Below are 18,663 nucleotides of genomic sequence, written 5' to 3' on the forward strand. Positions count from 1 at the left end.
ATGCTGGAAATCCAAAACAAAAACAGAATTACCTGGAAAAACTCAGCAGGTCTGGCAGCATCGGTGGAGAAGAAATCAGTTAACATTTCGAGTCTTCATGACCCTTCGGCAGAACTCAGTTCTGCCGAAGGGTCATGAAGACTCAAAATGTTAACTGATTTCTTCTCCACCAATGCTGCCTGACCTGCTGAGTTTTTCCAGGTAATTCTGTTTTTGTTAACCAAGACAAGCTGGCACACACTGGTTGCCAAAAGGAAAAAAATTGCTTCCTTTTCCAGTAAGGATTGTCACAATGTGATCAGTATAAGAGTTCACAAAGATTACCCTATCTTCTTGTTTAGTATTGCAATTTGAAGATTCTCCATAAGCAGGATTTTTCGACAGGAAAGGATCCCTGCTGATGCCTGCAGCCCCGCAGCCATTTAACTCCCTGTTAACTGTCTGGAGGCGGGATTTCTGTCCCTCATTTGAGAGTGTCCTGCCTCAGAAAGCTTTCAGCCGGGCAGCTCTGTAGTCCCAGCAGTGTCCTTGGGAGCGAATTGGAAAGACTGGGTGAGGGCAAGAGAGCACTCCGACAGGAGGGCAGACCTTGGGGTGACACCGCTATTAGGAAAGGGGGCCTCTAAAAGAGGTGCCCCTCTCCCTTTTCTGCCTGGCATCCCACCATCCCTGACCTCCTCCCACCAGCCACAAAATTGCAACCAGGCAGGAAATTGCCATTAATTGGCTACTTTGAGGGTAGGCAGACCATCCTACTCCTCACCCCTGCAGACAGAATGGAGGCAGATATGGGGGTGACAGGAAGGCCACTGGGTGAATCTTACGGGTTCCCAGGTTGCAAACCCACCGACAGGGCCCCTTTAGTGTCTATTCCATAAGTAATAAACTCTATTTTTTTCATGGGGCATGGGGCTTGCTGTCAAGGCTAGCATTTGTTGCCCATCTCTAATTCCCCTTGAGAGGGTGATACTTTTTAAAAATTCATTTACAGGATGTGTGTATTTATCATCCATCCCTAATTGCCCGTGAGAAGGTGGTGGTGAGCTGCCTTCTTGAACTGCTGCAATCCATGTGGTGTAGGTACACCCACTGTGCTATTAGGAAGGGAGTTCCAGGATTTTGACCCAGCGACAGTGAAGGAACGGTGATATATTTCCACGTCAGGATGATGAGTGACTTGGAAGGGAAGTTGCAGGTGGTGGTGTTCCCATCTATCTGCTGCCCTTGTCCTTCTAGATGGTAGCGGTCCTGGGCTTGGAAGATGCTGTCTAAGGAGCCTTGGTGAATTCTTGCAGTACATCTTGTAGATGGTACACACTGCTGATCGGTGGTGGAGAAAGTGAATGTTTGTGGAAGGGGTGCCAATCAAGCGGGCTGCTTTGTCCTGGAATGTGTCAAGTTTCTAGAATGTTGTTGGAGCTGCACTCATCCAGACAAGTGGCGAGTATTCCATCACACTCCTGACTTGTGCTTTGTAGATGGTGGACAGGCTATGGGGAGTCAGGAGGTGAGTTACTCACCACAGGGTTCCTAGCCTCTGACCTACTTTTGTAGCCACAGTATTTATACAGCTAGTCCAGTTCAGCTGCCTTCTGGAACTGCTGCAGTGCGCATAGTGTAGATACATCCACTGTGCTGTTAGAGAGGGATCTTCAGATTTTTGACCCAATGACAATGAAGGAATGGTGAATTTCCCCCTCCCCCCAATATTTCCAAGTCAGGATGGTGTGTGACTTGGAGAGGAACTTGCAGGTGGTGGTGGTGTTCCCATGCATCTGCTGTACTTGCCCTTCTAGGTGGTAGAGTTCGCAGCTTTTGAAGTTTCAATCGAAAGAACCTTGGCAATTTGTTGTTGTGCATCCTGTAGATGGCACACACTGCGGCCACTGTGCATCGGTGGTAGAGGGAGTGAAAATTTAAGTTGGTGGGATAGGGCTGCTTTGTTCTGTATGGTGTTGAGCTTCTTAAGAGTTGGAGCTGCACTCAGCCAAGCAAGTGGAGAGTGTTCCATTACACTCCTGAATTGTGCCTTGTAGTTAATGGCCAGACTTTGGGGAGTCAGAGGTGAGTTACATGTTGCAAACTTCTAAGTCTCTGCCCTGCTCTTTTAGCTGCAATATTTGTAAGGCTAATCCAGTTAAGTTTCAGATCAAAGGTAAGCCCCAGGATGTTGATGGTTGGGAATTCAACGAAGGCAATACCATTGAACAGCAAGGGGAAATGATTAGATTCTCTCTTGTTGGAGGTGGTCATTGCCAGGCAATTTGTGGCGTGAATGTCACTTTCCACTTATCAACCCAAACCTGTCAAGTTGCAGTAAGTTTTAAACCTTAAAGCATATTCGGATTGTATTTTCTTAAATAAACATTCTTTTTTTTCCTTTGTTCTTGTTAATGCTGTAAAGTCAATGCCAAGGTCTAAGGGACATGATTTGTGTGTTCTTATTCAATTGGTCTGTCAAATGAGACAATAAACTAAGTGCCTGCTGGCCTTCTCTAGGGGGAGCAAGGGTGTTATCCCTCAACCAGCAATACTATAACAATTTATCTAGCCATTTATCTCATTTCTATTTATGAAAGCATGCTGTGCACAATTTGGCTGCTACATTTCCTTAGATTACAATAATTGCTACACATCAAAATTAATTGGTTGTGAGGTGTTTCGGGACATTCCGAGGCCATGAAAGGCTCTATATAAATGCAAATTCCTTTTTTAAAAGAAAGAAAGCTTTTCTCCTTCTGCTTCACTTCTCTGTTGTTTGTTGCCAGTACAGTTGCAATAATCTTGTTCAAACACAATCTCTTTACCTTCCGGGCAATTTAGCAAAGCCAACTTCAGAATATCTACACCATGGGACAACAAACAAGACTTCAGTAAATGGAAGTAAGTTGAAACTGTTCATTAGCAATTTTATTTGGGGCAGAATACAAACTATTTATTCATCATCCCTGTGCTCACTGACTGCATTAGTTCCTGGTCCACCAAAACCTTGATTTTGAAACTTTCACCCTGGTGTCCAAATCCCTCCATGACCTCACCCCACCCTGTGTCTGTAACCTCTTCTAGCCCTACAACCCCCAGAGAACTGTGCACTCCTCCAACTCTGGCCTCTTGTGCATCCCCACTTCCGATGCTCCACCACTGATGACACTGCCTTCAGCCATTTAGGCCCTAAATTCTGGAATTCCTTCCAAATAACATTGTATCTTTCTACCTCATTCTCCTATTTGAAGGTGCGCGTTAAAACCTACCTCTTTTCCAAGCTTTTTGTCACCTGTGCTAATGGATACCTGCCTTTGCCTCGATTTCAATTTGTGTCTGATTACACATCTGTGAAGCATCTTGGGGTATGAAAGACATTATATAAATGCATGTTCACGTTGTTTATGAAAACTAGGTAACTACTTTCCACATTGACCCCTTGCCTATGATTCATGCTAACTCAGTCAGACTCCCAGCATGAATAGTCACTTGCCCACAGTACAAGAGAGTGAGAAGCACCATGAAACTCAATGGACGTAATATCTTCAGAGAGGAGGGGAGAAAACTGTGGAGATAAAATAATGAGATAAAGAATAGTCTCTCAAACACTGCTAAACCTTCAAGAAAAGAAAGCATGGATTGGAAAAAGGCTATTGGTCCATCAAGCTTGTACTTTTCATAGAATCGTAGAATGGTTGCAGCACAGGAGGCCATTTGGCCCATCATGTCTGTGCCAGCTTTCTGAGCAATTCACCTAGTCTTACCCTCACTTTCCCCATAGCCCGGCAAAATTTTTCAGTTCAGCTAATTATCTAAATCTCTTTTGAAATCTTTGATTGAATCTGCCTCCAACACACTCTAAAGGCTGTGCATCCCGGATCCTAACCACTTACACTTTGTAAAAGATTTTCCGCATGTCGCTATTGATTCTTCTTCACCTTAAATCAGTATCCTCTGATTATCAATCCTTCCACCAATAAGAACAGTTTCTTCCTATAAACTTTGTCAAGACCCCTCATGATTTTGAACCCCTCTATGAAATTTCCTTGGAGAACAGATCTAGCTTCTCCAATCTATCCAAGCAAATTGAAGTTCCTCATCCCTGGAACCATGCTTGTGAATGTATTCAGCACCTCTCTAATGCCTTCACATCCTTCCTAAAGCCTGGTGTCCAGAACTGGATACAATACTCCAGTTAGGGCCAAACTAATGTTTGATACAAGTTTATCATAACTTCCTTGCTTTTGTACTCTATGCGCCTATTTATAAAGTCTAGCATCCCGTATGCTTTATTTTCTAAGCCTGCCCTGCCACCTTCAATGATTTGTGCACAAAAACTCCCAGGTCTTTTACTCCGACGCCATGTTAAGAATTATAGACTTTATTCTATACTGCCTTCCCTCATTCTTCCTATCCAAATGTATCACTTCACACTTCCCTGCATTAAATTGAATCTTCCACCTGCCTGCCAATCCATCAGCCTATGTCCTCTTGATGTCTAACTCCAGGATCCTCACAATTTTCAATACTTCCAAGTTCTGTGTCATCCTCAGGGTAATGAAATTTTGCCCTGCACACCAAAGTCTAGGTTATTAATATAGAGCAAGAAAAGCAGTGGTCCTTTTATGGATCCCTGGAGAACCCTACTATATAACCTGCCTCCAGTCTAAAGAAACAACCATTCATCACTACTCTCTGTTTCCTGTCACTCAGCCAACTTCATATCCGTGCTGCCATAGTTCATTTTATTCCATGGGTTTTAACTTTGCTGACAAGCCTGTTATATGGTACTTTATCAAATGCCTTTCGGAAGTCCATGTACACCATGTCAACCACATTACCTTCATCAATGTTCTCTGTCACCTCACCAAAAAACTCAATCAAGTTAGTTAAACAAAATTTTTCCTTAACAAAGCCATGATGGCTTTAATTAATTGATCCACATTTGTCCAAGTGACTATTAATTTTGTCCCAGATTATTATATCTAAAAGCTTTCCCACCAGCAACGATAAACTGACTGGCCTGTGATTTCTGGGCCTATCCTTACATCCTTTTTTGAACAAGGGCGTAAAATTTTCAATTCTCCACCTCTCTGGCACCACCCATGTATCCAAAGAGGATTGGAAGATTTTGGCCAGTGTCTCTGCATCCGATCTGCTCCTGGTGACTTATCAACTTTAAGTGTAGGCAGCCTTTCTAATTAGCTCCTCTTTTATCAATTTTTAGTTCACCCAGTGTCTCAATCACATCCTATGTCACTTTGGCCTGGTGGTAGCATCTTCTGCCTTGATAAAGACGATACAAAGTTCTCATTTAGAACATCAGCAATGGCCTTTGCCTCAATGTGTGAAAGTTCTTTTTAGCCCCTAATCAGCCCCACTTCTCCTTTCACTACCTTTTTACTATTTATATGCTTATAGAATTGGATTTCCTTTTATGTTAGGGGAGATGGTGGCATACTGGTACCATCACTGGACTAGTAATCCAGAGGCCAAGGGGACTTGAGTTCGAATCCATGACAGGTGGTTGAATTTAATTCAATAAAAATCTGGAATTAAAAGTCTAATGATGACCATTTTTGATTGTTTTATGCGTGACTCCAGGCCCAAAGCAATGTGGTTGACTCTTAAATGCTCTCTGAAATGGCCTAGCAAGCCGTTCAGTTGTATCAAACCACTCTGAAGTCTATGAGGAATGAAACTGGATGGACCATTCAGCATCGACCTAGGCATCGGCAATGACAACAGCAAACTCAGCCCTGTTAACCCTGCAAAGTCCGCCTTACTAACATCTGGGGGCTTGTGCCAAAATTGGGAGAGCTGTCTCACAGACTAGGCAAGCAACAGCCTGACATAGTCATACTCACGGAATCATACTTTACAGACAATGTCCCAGACCACCATCACCATCCCTTGGTATCACCTGTCCCACTGACAGGACAGACCCAGCAGAGATAGCAGCACAGTGGTATACAGTCGGGAGGGAGTTGCCCTGGGAGTCATCAACATCGACTCCGGACCTCATGAAGTCTCATGGCATCAGGTCAAACACGGGCAAGGAAACCTCCTGCTGATTACAACCTACCTCAGCTAATGAATCAACGCTCCTCCATGGTGAACACCACTTGGAGGAAGCACTGAGGGTGACAAGGGCGCAGAATGCACTCTGGTTGGGGGACTTCAATGTCCATCACCAAGAGTGGCTCGGTTGCACCACTGCTGACTGAGCAGGCCGAGTCCTAAAGGACATAACTGCTAGACTATGTCAGTGGCAAGTGGTGAGGGAACCAACCAGAGAGAAAAAGATACTTTTTATTTTATTAATTGGATGTGGGCATCACTGGCCAGGCCAGCATTTATTACCCATCCTTAGTTCAGAGGGCATTTAAGAGTCAACCACATCTGGAGTCACATGTAGGCTAGACCAGGTAAGGACAGCAGGATTCTTTCCCTAAAGGACATTAGTGAACCAGATGGGTTTTTACAACAATTGACAATGGTTTCATGGGCATCATTAGACTTTTAATTCCAGATTTTTAATGAATTCAAATTCCACCATCTGCTTGGATTCAAGCCCAGGTTCCCAGATCATTACCCTGGGTCTCTGATTATGAGTTCAGCGACAATACCACTACGCCATCGCCTCCCCCTTGACTGCATCCTCACCAGGTGCATTTGTCCATGATAGTATCGGTATGAGTGACCACTGCACAGTCCTTGTGGAGATCCGTCTTCACATTGAGGATACCCTGCATCGTGTTGCACCACCACCATTCTAAGAGGGATAGACTTCGAACAGGTCTAGCAACTCAAGAATGGGCATCCATGAGGCTCTGTGGGCCATCAGCAGCAGCAGAATTGTGCTCAATCACAATCTGTAACTTCATAGCCCGGCATATCCCCCACTCTACCATTACCACCAAGCCAGGGGATCAACCCTGGTTCAATGAAGAGTGCAGGAGGGCATGACAGGAGTAGTACCAGGCATACCTAAAAATGAGGTGTCAACCTGGTGAAGCTACCAAACAGCGTAAGCAGCATGTGATAGACAGAGCTAAGCAATTCCATAGCCAATGGATCAGATCTAAGCTCTGCAATCCTGCCACATACAAGCTCTGCAGTCCTGCCACATCCAGTCATGAATGGTGGTGGACAATTAAACAACCCACTGGAGGAGGAGGCTCCACAAATATCCCCATCCTCAATGATGGGGGAGCCCAGCACATCAGTGCAAAAGATAAGGCTGAAGCACTTGCAACAATCTTCAGCCAGGAGTGCCAAGTGTATGATCCATTTCGGCCTCCTCCACAGGTCCCCAGCATCACAGATGCCAGTCTTCAGCCAATTTGATTCACTTCACGTGATATGAAGAAATGTCTGAAGGTACTGGATACTGCAAAGGCTATTGGCCCTGACAATATTCCGGCAATAGTACTGAAGGCTTGTGCTCCAGAACTTGCCGCACCCCTAGCCAAGCTGTTCCAGTACAGCTACAACACTGGCATCTACCCTGCTATGTGGAAAATTGCCCAGGTATGTTCTGTACACAAAAAGCAGGACAAATCCAACCGGGTCAATTACCGCCTTATCAGTCTACTTGTGATCATCAGTCAAGTGATAGAAAGGATCATTCACAGTGCTGTCAAGCAGCACTTGCTTAGCAATAACCTTCTCGCTGACATTCAGTTTGGGTTCCACCAGGATCACTCAGCTCCTGACCTCATTACAGCCTTGGTTCAAACATGGACAAAAAAGCTGAACTCCAGAAGTGAGGTGAGAATGACTGCCCTTGAATCAAGGCAGCATTTGACCGAGTGTGGCATCAAGGAGCCCTAGCAAGGCTGGAGTCAATGGGAATAATCAGAAATACTCTCCACTGGTTGGAGTCATACCTAGCACAAAGAAAGATGGTTGTTGTTGTTGGAGGTCAATCATCTCAGTCCCAGGACATCACTGCATGGGTTCCCCAAGGTAGTGTCTTAGGCCCAACCATCTTTGGCATCTTCATCAATGTCCTTCCTTCCATCATAAAGTCAGAAGTAGGGATGTTCACTGATGATTGCATAATGTTCAGCATGATTCGCAACTCCTCAGATAATGAGGCAGTCCATGTCCAAATGCAGCAAGACCTGGACAATATCCAGGCTTGGGCTGACAAATGACAAGTAACATTTGTGCCACACAGGTGCCCGGCAATGACCATCTCCAACAAGAGAGAGTCTAACCATCGCCCCTTCACATTCAATGGCATTACCATCGCTGAACCCCCCACTGTCAACATCCTGGGGGTTACCATTGACCAGAAACTGAACTGACTAGCCATATAAATACTGTGGCTACAAAAGCAGGTCAGAGGCTAGGAATAGTGCGACGAGTAACCCACCTCCTGACTCCCCAAAGCCTGTCCACCATCTACAAGGCACAAGTCGGGAGTGTGATGGAATATTCTCCACTTGCCTGGATGAATGCAGCTCCAACAACACTCAAGAAGCTCAACACCATCCAGGACAAAACAGTCTGCTTGGTTGGCACCATATCCACAAACATTCACTCCCTGTAACATCGACCAACAGTGGCAGCAGTGTGTACCATCTACAAGATGCACTGCTGTAACTCACCAAGGCTCCTTAGTCAGCACCTTCCAAACCCACAACTGCTACTATCTAGAAGGACAAGGGCAGCAGATGCATGGGTACACCAACACCTGGAAGTTCCCTTCCAAGCCACTCACCACCCTGACTTGCAAATGTATCTCTGTTCCTTCACTGTCACTGGGTCAAAATCCTGGAACTCCCTAACAGCACTGTGGGTGTACCTCACCACATGGACTGCAGCGGTTCAAGAAGGCAACTCACCACCACCTTCTCAAGGGCAGTTAGGATGGACAATAATGCTGGCCTAGCCAGCAATAAACACATCCCACGACTGAATAATAAAAAAGTTACCAGTTTCTTCTCATACTCTCTCTTTTCTTCTCTTATTTCTTTTTTCATTTCCCCTCTGAAGTTTCTGAAGGTTCTGTATTCAGCCTGGTTCTCATTGATATTTTCAGCCTGACGTCTGTCATTTGCATCCTTTTTCTACTTCATCTTACTCTCTACCTCTTTTGTCACCCAGGGAGATCAGGCTCTGTTTGTCCTGCCTTTTCCCCTTGTGGGAATGTACCCCAGCACTATTTGAACTATCTCTCCTCTTCAAAGGCAGCCCATTGTTCCACTGTAGTTTTTCTTGCCAAACTTTGATTCCAATTTATCTGGACCAGAGTCATTCTCACCCCATTGAAATTGTCCTTCCTATCATAAGATCATAAGAAATAGGAGGAGGAGTGTGCCATGCGGCTCCTTGAGCCTACTCCACCTTTCAATAAGATAATGGCTGATCTGATTGTGGCCTTAACATCACTTAACTGCCAGCCCCCATTAACACTTGACTCCCTTGTAGATCAAAAATCTGTCTAACTCAAACTTGCATATATTCAATGACCCAGCCATCCCTGCTCTCTGGAGAAGAGAATTTCAAAAATTAATGACCCCCTGAGAGAAGAAATTCCTCTTTATCTTTGTATTAATTAGGAGACCTTGTATTTTTAAACTGTGCTCCCTAGTTCTAGATTCCCCACAGCATCTACTGTCAAGAATATTTTGTGTTTCAATAAGATCACTCTTCATTCTTCTAAACTCCAATGGGTATAGGCCTAGCTTGCTCAACATTTCCTCCTAAGGCAACCCTTTCATCTCAGTAATTAACCTAGTCAACCTTGCCTGAGCTGCTTCCAATGCAAGCTCCCTCAAGAATCACAGAAAAAAGACTCATGTCAAAGCTTCATGCAGAGAATGGCTGTTGCCTACTTTGTTCAGTTGAAACAGGCACAACGTGTGTACATGGTCTTCCTGTTTGCAAAGAACAGGGCCCTGTGTATTAATATATGTAGCTTCCAGCACATGTAAGTGAGCCACACTGCGAGCTGAACTGATAATCTTAAATTGGTTGTCAGTGTAATTCTTAGCACTCAAGATTGTTTAGCAATATTTTCCAATCACGGAAACACACCTAATGTTGGACACTGTGTTTTGAGTTTTGCAAGCATGGGCTGGTTGGGTATGGTCAGTACTTTGTCTGTTGTGAACAGCTGACGGGACATGCTGTTTGATACGATCTGCCAGTCTTTGGGACATACAGCCTACCTAGCGTCGCACTGGCACTGAAAGCTCCCTCCTTAAGTAAGGAGACCAAAACTGTACATTACTAATTATTTTTCCTCTGAATTCCTCTTTGTTTCCAAAGCTAAACTAACTCTTATGGTACTATGATCGTGCTAATTTTAACTTTGGAATATGAATGCCTACATAAAATAATTTCAAGGAAGATACCAGACCCTAAACATTTCCATATTTTATACAGCTTGTGGCTGCAGATCGTTATTCTCCGGTAGAATTGTTGGTGGGACAAACTCCATGAAAGGTGAATGGCCTTGGCAGGTTAGCCTCATGCTTCGTGGATCACACGTCTGTGGTGCCTCCATCATCTCTGACAGATGGCTCATCTCTGCAGCTCATTGCTTTACGAAGTAATTATTAAGGTTTTTATTTATACATGCTTATACGCACAAAGGGCAGGTTTTGTACAGATAATTGAGCCTCATCTTAATTATGAAGAGGTTCTCCCTGCCTTGCACCATAATTTTGGAAGATCATTATTGGAAAAACTCTGTATATGCCAGTGAAAGGTCATTTGCACTACTTCTCTGCCATTTCTGTCAATGTCCAATTGAAGTTAGAGCAGGAAACCAGGAGAACTCCCTGTAATATTTCCAGGTCAACATGCCTAATTGTTGTTTTGGTGCGGTCATTGACAGTATAGTCTAGATGAACTGAGACAATGGGCTAGTCAGATTCAGGAAATAAACTTTGCACTGGTTTTCCCAGTGAAGTAGGCCCTTTAGCTTTGTTGAAACTAAATGTTGACTAAAACTGCAACCAAGACACAATTAACCTGTACTTTCATCACAGAATGTCGATGTACTGCTGAGATAAAAGGAAAATAAATTAGAAAAGTGGTTTTACTGTCCATCCATCCAAGGCACTTCTTTATTGTGACCAACTCTTTCATTTTCATTTGCAAGTGTCTGAATTCCACTTGGTCCTGGTTAAGGGTATAAAATCTTAAGATTGGGAAGGTGACTAGAAAATTTGATTGTAAATACATAAGAACCTAAAATATGGTACATAAAAAGCTTCCTGTTTTATTTTGGCATTGTAATATCCTAACTATTAAATGAATTCATGCTAAAATATTAGCAACCAAAGTTTTTGGCCTCAGTCTAGACTTTTCTATTTTTCTTTCTACAAGGATTTTTTAAATTATTAGAATTTTAAAGCATAGCCTGAAGTCATGGGTGGAATCGGCACGGGTTTGCATTCAGTGTGCTGGTGGGTGGGACAAAGAATGTTTTTCCCTTCGGCTGCAATGGCGGCTTTTCACACTATATCGTCCCAATCCCACTTCAGTAATCACGCATTCTGCCGTCATCTCAGGCCTTCAGTAAACTGGGTGTCATATTTACAAGCCACCCCTGCAAAAAACTAACACTCTTCAAGGGATAAGAAGCTGCTGCAAAGTCATGGCTGCCAAAGGGAGGAAACATGCTGCGCCCAGATTTAGCGACACCTCCCTCAAGCGTCTACTGGATGCAGTGGAGGCCCGCTGTGAAATCCTTTACCTCCACTCTGGGCAAAGGCCAGCAAGCAAGATCACCAATTCAGCATGGGAGATGGCGGCAGCAGTGGTCAGTGCCAATGCCCTGCAAAGGAGGACAGCCAGCCAGGGTTGAAAGAGGATGAATGGTCTCACCCGTTCCGCCAGGATGAGCCACTCTTCTCATCATTCTCAACTCACACACTCTCAAACCCATCACACATCCATAAATATCTCACACCTCAAGGGACACTCCGCTAACTCTCACACACACCCTCACATCTCCATCAGGCTCATACCCTCTCGAGCTTGTGTCCTCATCGCATCCATGGCTACACTCACCACACAAACATTCCACGCAGTGCCATGTGTCCTGCTCACATTCTCTCTATCCGTTTTCATGCAGGAGAAGCTGGCTCACAACAGCAGGGAGACATCACAAACTGGTGGTGGAGTGGCCCATATTAGACCCCTCACTCGCTTTGAGGAGCATGCCATCGCGCTGATTGGTGAGGACGTGGACCCTGCCTGCGGCGACATTGAGGTCAGCAGCGAACATCCACATGAGGATCCTGCACCACATCATCCATCTTTCTAAATAAATGTGGGTGCTCTCTCTCTCCTGCTTTTGACTCTGCTGCCATGCACTAATCATTTCTACTTTGGTTCATGACGAGCTCTATCACACGACCGACACCCTCAGCCAGCCAGTCCTTCAACTTCATCTAGGTCCTCACCTCTAGCCAAGAGGACACATTCTCCATTGAAGAGCTGGAAATAAGCAACCTGGTAGACCCGTCACAGCGCTTACCCACACCCTGCACCAGCGCAGAGACACACACCTCGGTGGGACCTGGATCTAGAGCAGGCTTGGGTTCACAATCTGGTGGTGACCACACGGACACATGTCCGCAGCGGAAGGAGGCAGGTTCATGCGAACTCCCCGGAACTCGGAAGGCTCCTGGGGAAGAGACATCTGTGAGTTCCGAGTCAGATGACGAGCCTCTGGATTCGGCCTTCCAATTCACTGTGGAGAGTTAGCAGAAGGTAGGTGAATATCACGCAGAGCTGCTGAAGCCCTCAACAGAGTGGCACGCGAGTTGGAGGAGTGTGTCTGTCTGTTCCCTGATGAAGTGGTGCCCACATATGTGCGTATCGAGGTCTCCATGGGAAGGATGGCAGACACCATAGAGACCCTGGCCCAGCAGAATGTGGGGATGTGCACGGACCTGCATTCCATCATGGTAGCCATGGGTGAGTTCCTGCAGTGGCAACGCGAGAGGGGAACGGGGCACCTCGACATCCATCCAGGTGTTCCTTCTCCTCAAGGAGTCAGGCCAAGGCCTTTGGGCACCCGAAGGGAGGAGGAGCGGGTATACAGGCGGCGATGCAGCTACCTCAATATGTCTGAGGTACAATGCCGAAGGAGGCTCCCCCTCTCAAGGGAGACCATGAGCTCCATCTGTCAGATGATCGGGCCTGAGATCAGCTCCGACTGTGTGGGTGGACACCCCATGCCAGTGGATCTGAAGGTCACGGCTGCCCTCAACTTCTTTGCCTCCGGCTCTTTCCAGGGGTCAGTGGGGGATCTGTGTGGACTCTCCCAATCAGCTGTCCACAGTTGCTTGAAGCTGGTGACAGAAGTTCTGTTCAGACGAGTGCTGATCTTTATTCTTTACCGTATGGATGAGGCCAGCCAGATTGAGCAGCCAGAGGCATTGCAGCAATTGCTGGGATCCCCCGCATCCAGAGTGTATTCAACTGCACACCTGTGGCCATCAAGGTGCCAGCGGGTCAGCCGGGTGCCTTCATCAACAGGAAGGGATTCCACTCCATGAACGTGCAGATAGTGTGTGACCACAGGGTACATATTCTGCAAGTCTGTGTAAGGTACCCTGGCAGCTCCCATGACGCGTACATCCTGAAACGCTCCCAGTGCTCCAGCCCGAATGGATGGATGGCTGCTGGGTGACAAGGGCTATCCATTGAAAAGGTGGCTCATGACGCCTCTCGGCTACCCAAGAACAGAGTCAGAGTAGCGTTATAATAGGAGTCATGCCTCCACAAGGGCGGTGATAGAGAGGACCATAGGGCTTCTCAAGATGCGCTTCCGATGCTTGGACTGTTCAGGGGGTGCACTAAAATACCCACCAGAGTGGGTGTCACTGATAGTGATTGCATGCTGCGCTCTCCACAATCTGGCACTGGCAAGAGGGGACCCACTGAAGGAAGAGGATCTTGACACAGCTGCAAAGGCCACAGATGGTGAGTCAGAAGAGGAGCACGGTGAGGAGAACACTGAGGGTGTGAAGGCAGACCTTGGCAACCTCCAGGGAGGCAGGGACACCAGGGACCCCTTGATCCAAAGCTCCTTCAATTAGGCTAACAATGATCTGCTTCCACCTCATGCCAAGGCTGCCACCCCCATCTTGGATATCTGAAATGACCCTTTCATTTGCACCCAAAGTCCACTCAATGCCTGTGCAATAAAGTATCCAGCCACTCACGTCCAGGATTACAGACTGGCGTACCCTGCATCAGAAAGAAAAAAGATGAAGCATACTCAGGCCATCAGAACCAAAGTAAATTTAATGTTATTGTCACATTGAAAGCATAATGATATTCCCATTACTGGTGTTGCTGTCCACAACAGCAAACATATAAGCCAAAAATGAATGAACAGAAAATCACCCGTGAACTGTCCCAAGTGCTACGTCTTGGTGTTCCCCCTCACTGGCGCCGGCATTGGAGACAGATTGATGACTCTGCTATCTTGTTAGCCTTGATGACCTTGGCGGTTGTCCTCTGGCCAGTGGATCCTGTGCTGGCCCCACGGCTGGCATCTCCCTAGTCATCGCAGCCTCATCAGATGCCACAGTCATTGGTGGAGGGGCAGAGGAGCTGCCGACATCATCCAGAGCGCCCTGAGAGGAGCCCGCAGAGACGACAAACAACTCATGTGTCAACGTGAGTTCGCTCTGGACCTCCCTGCTCACTATTGATAGATAGGTGCCTGGCTGGGATACTGGGTGCCTCATCAATCTCCCACACTGGCGCTGACCACCTGAGGTCATTGCCTCTGTGAGGCCTTGCAGGTCCGAGTGCAACCCCAGGAACACCTGATTCTGTCCCTGGAGCTGCCTGTCCATGAGAGTCGCCACTCTCTCAATGGAGGAGGCAGTGCGCTCGGTCATGAGGGTCAACGCAGTGCTCATGCTCCATATGGACTCCTCCACAACGGAGACCATGGCACGCATACCCTCATGGATCTCTGCCAGATCCTCCCGCACATCTCACCAGACATCCAGCATCTGCCGCCTAATGGTTGACTCCAGAGGCTCATCATCTGCCTTTGACTCGGCATCATCCTGATCCCCAATAGTCCTCCGACTGCTGGTGCCCTGGGCACGCTCTGACTCCGCCTGCACCTCAAGCGAGTGTGAAGTGGCCTCACCAATGTGCACTGACATTTTAGCCGTTGATCTAATGCCCACCGAGATGCTGGTATTTGCACTGGTGCCTGGTTCAGAGAGTGGATGTGACACAGGTGCATATGAAGCTCCGGCGTTAGGGGTGGCTATTCGGGGTCCAGGGAGTGCGTGTGTGCTGGTGAATCTAAGGCAGAACAAGGCTGTGTCATTAGTTAAAGTAATCACACTGTCACTGTGCATGCCAGGCACCCTGGTGAGACAATGGCGATCTGTATCATGGTGCCATTGTCTTTCAATGTTGAATGGGGTCTCCAGGTTTGAGGCTCACATCAATGACGAGATTACACAAGAATGGTTGCACAATCTGAAACTCTCACCTCTGTGCACTGCGCTCTTACCATCGCCTGGCACCCCTGCCTCTCCACGCCCGGTTACACATGGAGTGTGCCGGCTTTCCAGCTCAGGGGCGTTCTGCTCAAACCTGGTGAGCAGCAGCAGGTTGGGCATGCCTCCGGCTGTCTGTGACCTCGCTGATTGGTTATGGCTTGTCTTCTCCTGAAATAATAAAGGAGCATTGATTAGGGATGCCATGGCATAGTGGTATTGTCGCTAGTGGTATTGTTGCTGGACTAGTAACCCAGAGACCCAGGGTAATGCTCCGGGGTTCCGGGTTTGAATCCCACCCCAGAAGATGGTGGAATTTGAATTCAATAAATATCTGGAATTAAAAGTCTAATGATCAACATTGTAAAAACCCATCTGGTTCACTAATGCCCTTAAGGGAAGGAAATCTGTTGTCCTTATCTGGTCTGGCCTACATGTGAGTCCAGATCCACAACAGTGTGGTTTTCTCTTAAATGCCCTCTGAAATGGCATGGCAAGCCACCTGTTGCACTGGAAACGTCAAGGGCATTCTCAGCCCTGCCAACCCTGCAAAGTCCTCCTTACTAACATCTGGGGGCTAGTGCCAAATTTGGGAGAGCTGTCTCACAGACTAGACAAGCAATATCCTGACATAGTCATCCTCACGGAATCATATCTTATAGAAAGTGTCCCAGACACCACCATCACTTTCCCTGGGTATGTCCTGTCCCACCAGCAGGATAGACCCAGCAGAGGTGGCGGCACAGTGGTAAACTCGGGAGGGAGTTTCCTTAAGAGTCCTCAAAATCAACTCTGGACCCCATGGAGTCTTATGGCATCAGGTCAAACATGGGCAAGGAAACTGCCTGTTGATTACCACATACCACCACCCCCCTCAGCTGATGAATCAGTGCTCCTCCATGTTGAACACCATTTGGAGGAAGCACTGAGGGTGGCAAGGGCTTAAAATGCACTCTGGGTGGGGGATTTCAACATCCATCACCAAGAGTGACTCAGTAGCACCACTACTGACCGAGCTGTCCGAGTCCTGAAGGACATAACTGCCAGACTGGGCCTGCGGCAGGTGGTGAGGGAACCAAGAAGATACTTGATCTTATCCTCACCAACCACCCTGTTGTAAATGCATCTGTCCATGACAGTATCAGTAGGTGTGACCACCACACAGTCATTGTGGAGACGAAGTCCCGCCTTCACATTGAAGATACCCTCCATCGTGTTGTGTAACACTACTACCGTGCTAAATGGGATAGATTTCGAACAGATCTAGCAACTCAAGACCGAGCATCCATGAGGCGCTGTGGGCCATCAGCAGCAGCAGAACTGTATACAACCACAATCTGTAACCTCATGACCCGGCATATCCCCCACTCTATCATTACCATCAAGCCAGGGGATCAACCCTGGTTCAATGAAGAGTGCAGGAGGGCATGTCAGGAGCAGCACCAGGCAGATCTAAAAATGAGATGTCAACTTGGTGAAGCTATAACACAGGACTACTTGCGTGCCAAACATCATAAGCAGCAAATGATAGACAGAGCCAAGCGATCCACAACCAATGGATCAGATCTAAGTTCTGCAATCCTGCCACATCTAGTCGTGAATGGTGGTGGACAATTAAACAACTCACTGGAGGGGGAGGCTCCACAAAATATCTCCATCCTCAATGATGGAGGAGCCAAGCACATCAGTGCATTTGCTACAACCTTCAGCCAGAAGTGATGAGTAGATGATCCATCTCGGCCTCCTCTGGAGGTCCGCAGCATCACCGATGCCAGTCTTCAGCCAATTCGATTCGCTCCACGTAGCATCAAGAAATGGTGGAAGGCACTGGATACTGCAAAGGCCATGTGGCCTGACAATATTCTGGCAATAGTACTGAAGACTTGTGCTCCAGAACTTGCCACGTCCTTGGCCAAGCTGTTCCAGTGCAGCTGCAACACTGGCATCTACCCGGCTATGTGGAAAATTGCCCAGGTATGTCCTGTACACAAAAAGCAGGACAAATCCAACCCAGTCAATTACCGCCCCATCAGTCTACTCTTGATCATCTGTAAAGTAGTGGAAGGGGTCATCAACACCGCTATCAGGCGGCACTTGCTTAGCAATAACTTGTTCACTGACGTCCAGTTTGGGTTCCACCAGGGCGACTTAGTTCCTGACCTCATTACAGCCTCAGTTCAAACATGGACAAAAGAGCTGAACTCCCGAGGTGAGGTGAGAGTGACTGCCCCTGACATCAAGGCAGCATTTGACCAAGTGTGGCAGCAAGGAGCCTGAGGAAAACTGGAGTCAGTGGGAATCAGGGGGAAAATTCTCCGCTGGTTGGAGTCATGCCTAGGACAAAGGAAGATGGTTGTGGTTGTTGGAGGTCAGTCATCAGCTCCAGGACATCAATGCAGGAGTTCTTCAGGGTAGTGTCCTCGGCCAAGCCATCTTCAGCTGCTTCATCAATGACCTTCCTTCCATCATAAGGTTAGAAGTGGGGATGTTCGCTGATGATTGCACAATGTTCAGCACCATTCGCGACTCCTCAAATACTGAAGCAGTCCCTGTCCAAATGCAGCAAGACCTGGACAATATCCAGGCTTGGGCTGAAAAGTGGCAAGTAACATTCACGCTACAAAAGTGCCAGACCATCTCCAACAAGAGAAAATCCAGCCATCGCCCATTGATATTTAATGGCATCAACATCACTGAATCCCCCGCTAGCAACATCCTGGAGGTTGCCATTGACCAGAAATTGAACTGGACTAGTCATATAAATACTGTGGCCACAAGAGCAGGCTAGGAATCATGTGACAGGTGACTCACCTCCTGACTCCCCAAAGCCTGTCCACCATCTACAAGGCACAAGTCAGGAGTGTGACGGAATCCTCCCCACTTGCCTGGATGAGTGCAGCTCCCACAACACTCAAGAAGCTTGACACCGTCCAGGAAAAAGCAGCCCGCTTGATTGACACCAAATCCACAAACATTCACTCCCTCTACCACCGATGCACAGTGGCAGCAGTGTGTAACACCTACAAGATGCACTGTGGGAATTCACCAAGGTTCCTTAGACAGCACCTTCCAAACCCACGACCACTACCATCTAGAAGGACAAGGGCAGTACCACTACCTGGAAATTCGCCTCCAAATCACTCACCATCCTGACTTGGAAATATATCGCCAT

At 47.0% G+C, this 18,663-nt stretch overlaps 1 protein-coding gene across 1 annotated transcript in view; it reads left to right on the forward strand.

The window, feature by feature from the left end:
* Positions 1-18,663, forward strand: part of LOC144691460 (transmembrane protease serine 9-like) — a 170,355-nt gene that overhangs the window by 32,136 nt on the left and 119,556 nt on the right. The window contains exons 3-4 of the mRNA XM_078559567.1: positions 2,814-2,883; positions 10,384-10,549. Of these exons, the coding sequence (XP_078415693.1) occupies positions 2,814-2,883; positions 10,384-10,549 (236 nt within the window). The remainder of the gene's footprint in view (positions 1-2,813; positions 2,884-10,383; positions 10,550-18,663) is intronic.

The sequence above is a fragment of the Cetorhinus maximus genome, chromosome 2, assembly GCF_964194155.1.
Source record: "Cetorhinus maximus chromosome 2, sCetMax3.hap1.1, whole genome shotgun sequence".
Classification (NCBI taxonomy): domain Eukaryota; kingdom Metazoa; phylum Chordata; class Chondrichthyes; order Lamniformes; family Cetorhinidae; genus Cetorhinus; species Cetorhinus maximus.